At 57.5% G+C, this 9,503-nt stretch overlaps 1 protein-coding gene across 1 annotated transcript in view; it reads left to right on the top strand.

The window, feature by feature from the left end:
• Lemd2 (LEM domain containing 2) overlaps positions 1–7,774 on the top strand; it is a 14,446-nt gene extending 6,672 nt beyond the window's left edge. The window contains exons 4-9 of the mRNA XM_021149864.2: positions 1,334–1,410; positions 2,148–2,227; positions 3,593–3,738; positions 4,370–4,471; positions 4,540–4,642; positions 6,736–7,774. Coding sequence (XP_021005523.1) covers positions 1,334–1,410; positions 2,148–2,227; positions 3,593–3,738; positions 4,370–4,471; positions 4,540–4,642; positions 6,736–6,886 — 659 coding nt within the window. The 3' untranslated portion in view covers positions 6,887–7,774. The remainder of the gene's footprint in view (positions 1–1,333; positions 1,411–2,147; positions 2,228–3,592; positions 3,739–4,369; positions 4,472–4,539; positions 4,643–6,735) is intronic.
• Positions 7,775–9,503: the final 1,729 nt, after the last annotated feature.

Raw genomic sequence — 9,503 nt, 5'->3', positions numbered from 1 at the left:
ACTGCAGGAGGACAGTGGGTCACACTGCAGGAGGACAGAGAGTCACATTGCAGGAGGACAGAGAGTCACACTGCAGGAGGACAGTGGGCCACACTGCAGGAGGACAGTGGGTCACACTGCAGGAGGACAGTGGGCCACACTGCAGGAGGACAGTGGGCCACACTGCAGGAGGTACGGTGGGTCACACTGCAGGAGGACAGTGGGGTCACAGCGCAGGAGGACAGTGGCATAGCAGTGTAGTCTAGAAAGTACTAGGCTAGGACAGATGGGCCTGGGTGTGTGCACCCAGGGAGGGTCAGGCAGGAGGGAAGGAGCCATGGTGGGAGGTATGGTGCCAGGTCACAGGAGCCTGTCCAGCAGCAGGCAGCACTAGGGAGTGACAGGCTGAGTGTGAGCCAGAAGGCTGACCCAGCAGCAGAGCAGTGCTGTGTCATCGAAGCAGAGTCATCGCTAAGCCTCATTGACAAAGCTCTGGGTTGGAAAGGGGACAGAGAAACCAATCAGGAGGTCATCTAGGTACCATGGCGGGCAAGGCTAGTCCAGGTATGGCGGGAGTTCAGAGAAGCCGGCCCGGCCTGAGAGAGCACTGAGCCAGGAGCAGTGTTGAGGTAGGAGGATTCGGCTGTGTCGGAGTCTCTGTCCAGTGCACACATGGACACATGCCTGGCCAGGCTGAACCCCGCCGTGGGCTGTGCACGAGTGTCAGATACCTGGTGCATGTTTCATTCTATGCAGGAAGCCCTGTAGAGGGGGCAGCAGCTGTGGTAGTCCTGAGGTCTGTGGTGGGCTTCTCGAGAGGTGGTCCTTAGCCCAAGCCTCCCAGAGCTTACAGGAGCTGCTGTGCCTGTCAGCTTACCCCACAGATGTCTCCTCATCCCTGGGTTCCTTCTGAACATCCCTCCCAGGGATCCACTAACAATGGCCTTGGCTTCCAGGTTCCAGCATGTGTCCAGATGAGAGTGTCTGTGTGGCCGGCCTCCTGCCTTTCTTCTTCCCAGGCTGTGTATATTTACAGTGCCGCTCTGGTCCGGTCCGCAGCTCTGTCTGATCCTTTAGGGATCAGACACAAGCAGACTCTGGCATTGGGCAGCTTTTCCGTCATTTAATGCAAATCGCTGCCCTGCTTTGCAGGTCAGGATTTAATGATCTGGAATCGATCCAAGCAAAGTGGCTTTTGATCTTGCTGCAGAGTGAAGATGCCCCAGAAGCCGGGTGCCACTGGGCCACATGCTCCTGATTAGAGCTGATGACTTGATTCTCGCTGTATTTTTAGGTCATTTCTGAGTAATTTCTTCACCTCTTCTGTGGTTGAGTGTGTCTTTCCCCCTCCTAGGTAATTTTGAATGTGGCAACCCGGAGAAGCTGAAGAGCAAGTGTATCCCAGTCCTGGAGGCGCAGGAGTACATAGCTGTGAGTCGGCTGCAGGCTGCTCCCCTGGCCCGCCGCCTCCGCCACAGCTTCCTATTGATCCCCGCGCCCGCCCGCCCGCCCGCAGGCCTTTGCTCCCCTCCCGTTTTGTTTCCGGCTTGCTTTCTGCCTTTGGTTTTCTTTCTGTTAAATTTAGTGGAGTGTTGAGCTACTGTGGAGGGGACCATGCCCCAGAGCTGGCCCCACTAAGTGTGTGCAGACATCTGGTCCCACCTGAGGCCCCTCACCAGCTGAATGGTCATGGCCATGGCAGGCAGCCCCTTCATCAGGGAACCTCAAGGGACGTCAGGGCTGCCCCCTCTGACACTTTCCCACTTCCCCAAGCAGTGGGAGGCACATCCTCTCCTGTCCCCTTTGGCTCCTGGAATCATGTAGCTTCAGGGCTGCAGGGGCCTGAGGGGGATGTAGTTCAGTTTCATTTCATAGATGAGGAAACCGAGGTCTGGAGGCTGGGGCGTGCCTGTGGCTGGCTGCTGCCCCAGCCTCTGTGCAGAGCCTCTCCCTCTGTTGCTGCCTCGGCCCTGCATTGCTTTCCTGCTGGGCTTCCCTCCCACCGTCCTCTCCTAGCTTCCTCAGCCCAGCTTGCCCTCCCTGCCTGTTTGCCATGCATGGTGTGCTGGTGTGCATGCATGGGAGACACAGGAGAAGGCTTTCAAGACCCGAGTGATGTCCTGGCAGCGGCCCCTGGGCAGAGCTCACCCCCATATTTCACCCCACAGAATGTGACCAGCAGTCCCTCTTCGAGGTTTAAGGCTGCACTGACCTGGATCCTGAGCAGCAACAAGGACGTGGGCATCTGGTGAGTGTGCCATTGTCCCAGGGGGCTAGGCTGCTACTATCCCACCCAGTGCTGATGCCCTCCCTCACTGACAGCGGGGCAGGCACGGGCGGCTGCAGACTGGAGAGCAGCACTGCCTGGGTCAGGTGTTGGGGTCAGAGCCTTGCTGGCCGACCCTGCTAACTCCTGCTCATGTGCTGCTGGGACAGAGATGCCCTGGGCTTCTTCCTGGGCTGCAGCGTGTCCTGTGTAGATAAAGCCCTTTGGGCCATTGGCTTCATTCAGTCTGGAAAGGACTTGGGAAGTGCTGGGATCTGTTCTGACCTGGCAGGTCCCTGAGTTTCCGTTGTTGGCAAGGCCTGCTAGCACAGATAGCAACCTTCTTGGGGACTGGGGTGTGCCCAGCAGCCTTGTGGAAGAGGCGGGGCCACACAGCCCCTTCCTTTGCTCCTTGTCGAGTCTGTGTTCCGGTTCCAGCTCCTGATATTAACACACACTCTGGGGTTTTGTTCTCTTCTTCTCTAATCCACCCAAATTACTAATTCCATCACAGTGCATCCAGCTCGGCCCCTTGGGCAGCTCCGCCTAAAGCTCGGTAACTGGATGCATGGCACGATTAAGATCCGATGGCTTAAAAACAGCTGCCCTGAGCGGCTCGGGGAAAGGCAGAGGAGAATGCGGATTGCTCATCCACACAGGCTCCTTGCACACTGGAGCTGCTAGCGTGGGAGAGAAGGACACTTGCCTTTTCCTGCTGGGCAGCGGGAGGGCAGTGAGCAAGCTCAGACAGCCTGGGTTGAAACCAGGGAGCAAGGGATGGGGCCCCACATATCAGCGATTCCAGAAAGAGTGGTGTGGGCATGGCATCCCTGTCCCTGCAGCTCCTCACTGGCCGCTCAGTTGGGGACACGGTGGCCAGGGCTCTGGCCTCTTGCCACCTGGCGTTTCCTGTTGCCATGGGCCTAATGGGTGCTCCCAGATCTTTACACATAAGCAGTTTGTGCCTGCTTCTCATGGACGAGGCACAGCCTCCTGAGCTCTGTCTTTCAGTTCTTGCCACACTCGCAAAACCAGGGATTCAGTAAACATTTCCATTCCTCTATGCTGGGAGGTGGGAATCCAATTTACAGCTTAATCTTCTGCATGCTGAGAGAGGCTGTCAAAGACCCAGCAGAGGGGGATGCCACTTCAGCGGCAGGGGTTCAAGCTTGCTGCCATCTTTAAAGCTTCCTTCTTTCTAAGTAGCCAGTGTGGGAAATTGCAAGCAAGAGCACAGCCAGGACAGTGGGCTGATCTGTGAGCAGTGGAGACTTCCTTCTGTGCCCTCACTCCTGGCGGGAGTGGGGTTTACACTGCAGTGTGTTTACAGCCTGTGTCCTGTTTCAGGCTGAAAGGGGAAGACCCTTCTGAGCTGGCGACTACAGTGGACAAAGTGGTCTGCCTGGAGTCCGCCCGGCCCCGGATGGGCATCGGCTGCCGCCTCAGCCGCGCCCTGCTCACCGCTGTCACCCACGTGCTCATCTTCTTCTGGTGTAAGTCCTCAGTCAGGGACACTGAAGGGGTCATCTCATGCAGTGCACCCGGAGGCTGACTCACAAAACAGGAGATAACAGGCTGGCCTCTGCCCTGGGCTGGCTGGATCCGTATTATAAGTAGATATGTATGTCCTTGGGTGGGGCAGGAGCTTGTCAGCCTTCCAGAGACGCTGGGCCCTGTGGAAGTCTTTGCTGCTTCCTGAGGCCCAGTCAGGGTCCCAGTACACAGACCGGCTCCACTCAGGAGGTGCTATGGGACCTTGGCCTAATTTTACTGCAGAAGGCTGCAAACCTCCGCAGAGGTGGGTACAGGCAGGGAGGATGCAGAGTGCAGGAGGGAGGGAGAGCCTGAGATGTGTCTTAAAGGGAAAGGCTGGGGAGTGGAGACAGGATCCTTCAAGGTAGCCTGGAACAGACTGTGGGCTGCCCTGTGCAGGGCGTCCCCCATGCTGAGCTGGCCAGATCTCAACGTGCAGACACTTGGCATGTCTATAGGTGTGCAACACAGGCTCTGGCCCATAAGGGAGAGGATGGTGTGAGGCTGAGCTGGGCTGGGGTGGGGACCTGGGACACCTAGGTGACAGCAGCCTGTCCCTGCTCAGTAGGGATGGTGTTCCTTGTGTTCCAGGCCTGGCCTTCCTGTGGGGGCTGCTGATCCTCCTGAAGTACCGCTGGCGGAAGCTGGAGGAGGAGGAGCAGGCCATGTATGAGATGGTGAAGAAGATCATAGGTGCGTGTCCCCCAGGGGAGGACCCCAGAGCCACCAGGCCTGTGCTAACTGCTTCACTCTCTCCCCAGATGTGGTTCAGGACCACTATGTGGACTGGGAACAGGACATGGAGCGCTACCCATATGTGGGCATCCTCCACGTGCGGGACAGTCTAATCCCCCCACAGAGCCGGTGAGTCCTGCTGGGGGGCGGGGCGGGGTGGTCGCTGAGACGTGGGAGGACACCCAGGCCGTAGCATCAGCAGCCCCAGAGGATCAGTTTGCCTCACCTCCTGTGAGTGACTGCCTGCCCCGTGCTGCTGGCTTGGCTTTGTGGCAGAAGAGCCTGGCAGGAGGACCAGGCCATCAGCAGTCCTCCACAGACGGTGCCAGTTTGAGGCCCAGTCCCCTCAGTGGTGCTAGCTGTAGACGCTCTCGTTCCCATGAGTCAAGTCCCACGCTTCGAGGCACTGTCTCCCAAGCAAGAGAAACCCTCCTAGCAGCCTTTGGGAACAGTCTTGGGGTCCTGTGGACCAGCATCAGTTTCTCTAAGTCAGTCACTGGCAAGGAGAGGGAGGGAGCTTTTGACACTTTGCAACCATGACCCTGAAGCTATACACTGGGCAGTGGGGATGGGGCATCGGCAGGGTCCTCCCTGGTGTCAGTACAGACTGGGCTATTCACCAGCTGAGTGGCCCCTGCCACATGCCATGAGATGCTCAGAGGTTACACGCTCTCCCGGTCCTCACGTGGCTCACAGACATGAGAACAGTGGTGGGCCCATGTATGGGTGAAGAAGCCCAGGGTTTGGGAAGTAAAGGGACAAACTCAGACTGTTGTGGTAGCATTCGGTGTAGCTGCCACCAGGCCCTGTCCCCTGCGCTACCCTTCTGTGCAGCCAGGGAATCAGATGAGGAGAGCATTTGCAGGTCTGGGGTTTTGTCTGTTTTGTTTCATTGAAACAGAATCTTATTTTGTAGCCCAGGCAGGCCTTAAACTGACAATCCCTGTGGGGTAGCTTCCTGAGTGCTGGGGTCCCTGTCTCTGCCCTGCCCCTGGGTCATTTTCAGCTGACACCTTGTCAGGGCCGAGGCCACTGCCACTAGTAGCAGTTATCTCATGAACAAAAGTCCTGGTTGCTCTCCAGCTACATGCATGCATTGGACAGCTGCTGGGTTCCATCTTCCCACAGGCTACAGGCAGGGCTTCCTGCCCACAGGGGACCGATGCGTCTCTGAGAGGTCAGTCAGCCTGTGGGCCCTCAGGCGATCCTCAGCTCTCCATCTCCCCGGGGAAGCCATTTGCTGCACCCAGACTCCTGTCCTGTCCTGGCCCTGCTGCACGCTGTGTAGCCAGCCTCTGTGAGCCTCTTTCTCATACAGTGAGCTCACACTACCTCGCAGAGGGCTGCCCTGAACAGCAAGGTACTCAGGCGCACTCATTGTGTGCGGCGGAAGTGGAGACCCAGAGTCCACACCTTGGTGGACATTAGAGCAGGAGGAGGAAGCATAGGAAACCATGTGACACGGGGCAGTGGCTGGTCCCCAGGGACGGGACAGGTGCTGAGGAGGTGGCCTTGGAGTTTGGCACACGAGCACTGCACAGTGCTGTTGGCCCTTTGACTTGCCTGATACCAACACATTTTCCCGTGAGAACATAGCCAGAGCTGGCTTGGCACCCTGACTGCAGCCATGTCACCTAGACCTCACATGCTGGTACAGTGGTACAGAGCTGACCTGTAGTGGGTCTGAGCCCCCTGTCTGCCAGGTAAGGACACACTTGGGGCCTCAAAGGAGACACGAATCAGGGAGCTGATTGAAGCCACTGGTGGATCAGGCCCTCCTGCCGATGAGGTGCTGTTTCCTGCCTCCTGGGGACCTGGCCTGAGGCTGGCACCCCATCCTCCGAGCTCTCTGAATCTGTAGGAGTCAGCCAGAGCCAATCACTGTTTTGAGGGTCCCCTTCCCAACAAAAAAGATTTCAGGACCATGTTGGGGGTGATTTTCCATCTTAGTTCATCTTCACACCAGCATGTCCTATGCTACAAGGGCTGCTACTGAGCTAAGCACAGTCCCCACATGGTCCTGGGTACCCACCACTGCCAGCCCCTCAGCTCTGTACCAAGGCTTGTGGACCACAGGAGATGAGGAAATCCCCAGTGCCCCGCTTTGCCCTACCAACATGTCCACTGCTGGCTGGATAAGTGTGGTAGAGCTTAGGAATGCCCGCCCCTCTGTGGGAATGGAGTGGTTCAGCCTGACCCAGCAGAGCTCTACCTTCTTTCAGGCGGCGCATGAAGCGAGTGTGGGACCGTGCTGTGGAATTCCTGGCTTCCAATGAATCTCGGATCCAGACTGAGTCCCACCGAGTGGCCGGGGAGGACATGCTGGTGTGGAGATGGACTAAGCCTTCCTCTTTCTCTGATTCAGAGCGATAGGACAGGGCCTGTTCCCGCCAGCTTGGCCCAGCCACCCAGCTGGGGCAAGGACACAGACCTTTGGTGCTCATTCACACCTGCCTTGATTGCCCTCCGGGTCTCAGGTCTGGAACATGTGGGCTTACTTAGGGTAGCCGGGAGAACGGGGGAGCCCCTTCCTCTATGTCAGTATTACTGACTGACAGGGGAGAGTGGCTTGTTCTCCCTGGATAAAAAGACGGGCAGTGGTTGGAACTCTGGAGGTCCTGCACACAGCTAGACAGCACGGTGATCCTGAAGCCCCTCGCTTGGGAGGTGGGTTGGGTGGTGGGGCAAAGCTTGGTCCATGTGCCTTTTCGCTTCCAGGGAGCTTAAGGGGAGGGGAGGAACCCATCTCACTCCTGCATGGGCCTCTGTCCAGAAGGGGACGATGTTAGAAGGTAGGAGCAGCTGGAGGGGACCAAGCAGAGGTGGCTGGGGTCTGGAAGGCGTGGGGGGTCCAGCCACAGCTGCCTGTGCCTCAGAGCTGCTCACAGGTCAGCAGTGCCCCCTGAGCCAGGGTGGAGCTCAGCCTCCTCACCTACTTACTGTGCGCAGGCCTCCTGGCTGCTTAGCCACACAGGTAGGGTGCAGCATCGTGGCTGCCCACTGCCCTCTGCAGGCCACATGGAGTAGTGTGGGCCATTAGCCCTGGGCTATGGAGGACCTGCTCTAAAAACACCCTGTGGGGGGCCTCATTAGCTGAGAGGGAGGCTCTCCAGCAACTCTTCCGGCGGGTCTCACCTACAGCAGCAGGAGGACAGCCCCTGGAGGTGATGTGCAGCTGCCTCCAGAAGACACAAGACACCCCCTTTTGGACCTATTGCTGGTCTCTGTTTCTTAATAAAGTACGGTCTCCATGTAGCAGTATGCTCATTGTGGTCTCCGTGTAGCAGTATGCTCATTACCGTGTGTCTGGGTGGTCAGCAGGACCGGGACTGAGCAGGCCCCAGCCAGAAGACAACGGCTTTTGTATTGGGGGTGGAACTGTTGGAAAAATAAAATATTTATTGAGAACGGATGTGGTTTTATTTGTGGTACTTCCTCTGTCTCCCTGCAGCGGAGGACAGGGCCCTGGGAGTTAGGTAAGCTGCTTACAGCCACTTGAGCTGCAGGGTAGCCTTGTGGACTCAGCACTGAGCCCCATGGTCCCAAGGCTCCCAGGGCTTGTGAGGGAAGCTGCACGGAGCTGGTAAGCCCTTGAAGGAGGCAGCTTCCTGTCTCTGGGCCCAGCATTGGTGATGGGCTGTGGTAGAGTTGGGGTGCTTCCAGAAAGCTGCAGAACAAGCTATAGGCATTCACCTCTTTGCAGGGTCCGAAAGGCTAGTGGCCCAGAAACAAGGTAGCCTAGCTATGTACTGTGCTCACAGCCAGTCCTGGCCTCCTTCCTGTCCACACCTGGCCCCATCTGTGTGGACATGGGCTTGTCAGACTCCTGCCACACACACCTGCTGGGTGAGCTGTAGCGGGGCCCAGTGCACAACTCAGGAAGAAACCAGCCTGTGTGTCCCTCTTCTGTCTCCGTGGAAGTTTTCCCTTGGCAGGTTTTGTCTGAAGTGGGAAACCAAACCCATGGCTGTGCCTGGGAAGGAGAGCAAAAGCCAGCTCAACAGGAGGCAACTCACTGCCCCTGAGCCTGGTGCTCAGAGCAGCTCGAAGGCTACACTTCGGAGGTCATCAGCTCTGCTCAGCATGCCCGACCGGCTTGCTTTTTTTTTTTCCTCGAGACAGGGTTTCTCTGTAGCCCTGGCTGTCCTGAAACTCACTCTAAACCAGGATAGCCTTGAACTCAGAAATCTACCTGCCTCTGCCTCCCAAGTGCTGGGATTCCAGGTGTGCACTGCCATGCTGGGTTGTGCAGTGTGAGGGAATTGATTGGAGGGCTTTGTGCATATTGGGCCAGCACCCACCCTGGGTGGTTCTACTGCTCTGTCCAACATGATCCCAGGCTGCAGACCTGGGTGATAAGCAGCTCTCCTGGGCTCCGCGTGCCGCTAAAGAAGCATCAGGAAGGTGAGGGAGACTGTTCCCCACAAATCTCCGTGTGGACACGCACCCAGGAGCTCTGAGCTGCCTCCCAGAGGCTCTCTACTCACGACAAAGGTGAACACAGCCATCCGTCACTCGTTTATCAGACAACTTGGGTAGCAGCTGTTCCCCTTAATTAATGCACCGCTGACTTTGAGCTTAGAAAGTCCCCACGCTGAGGTACACACGCACACTCAAATCCATTATCCTTCCTCTCCCAGACAGAAGGGACAGGAGAGTAGACATGTCACCCAATTGTCCCAGAAAGTTCTCCTTGGGACATCAGGCAGCTTCTTCAACTGTGTCCCCAAAGAGGGTCCCTCGGACACAGGAGGGACAGCAGAGGCAGACAGCTGGATGGACATGGTGCTATCTGCGCATGTTTGCCCAGATGGGGAAAGCATGGCGCCAGCATCCGCAGGACAGCTGTGCCCTGCTGTGGCCAGCTGGAGACCCTGAGCAACCTCTCTGGGCTGTAGCAAGGGGGCGGGGCAGGGGAATCAGTCTCTCCTCTACACTCCCTGGACCCGAACAACTCCTGCCTGTGGGTCTCTGCAGTCACTACTCACTT

This window comes from Mus caroli, chromosome 17 (genome assembly GCF_900094665.2).
Source record: "Mus caroli chromosome 17, CAROLI_EIJ_v1.1, whole genome shotgun sequence".
In the NCBI taxonomy this organism is placed as follows: domain Eukaryota; kingdom Metazoa; phylum Chordata; class Mammalia; order Rodentia; family Muridae; genus Mus; species Mus caroli.
Note: the sequence above shows the minus strand (reverse complement) of the source record. Positions and strands in the feature narration are given on the sequence as shown.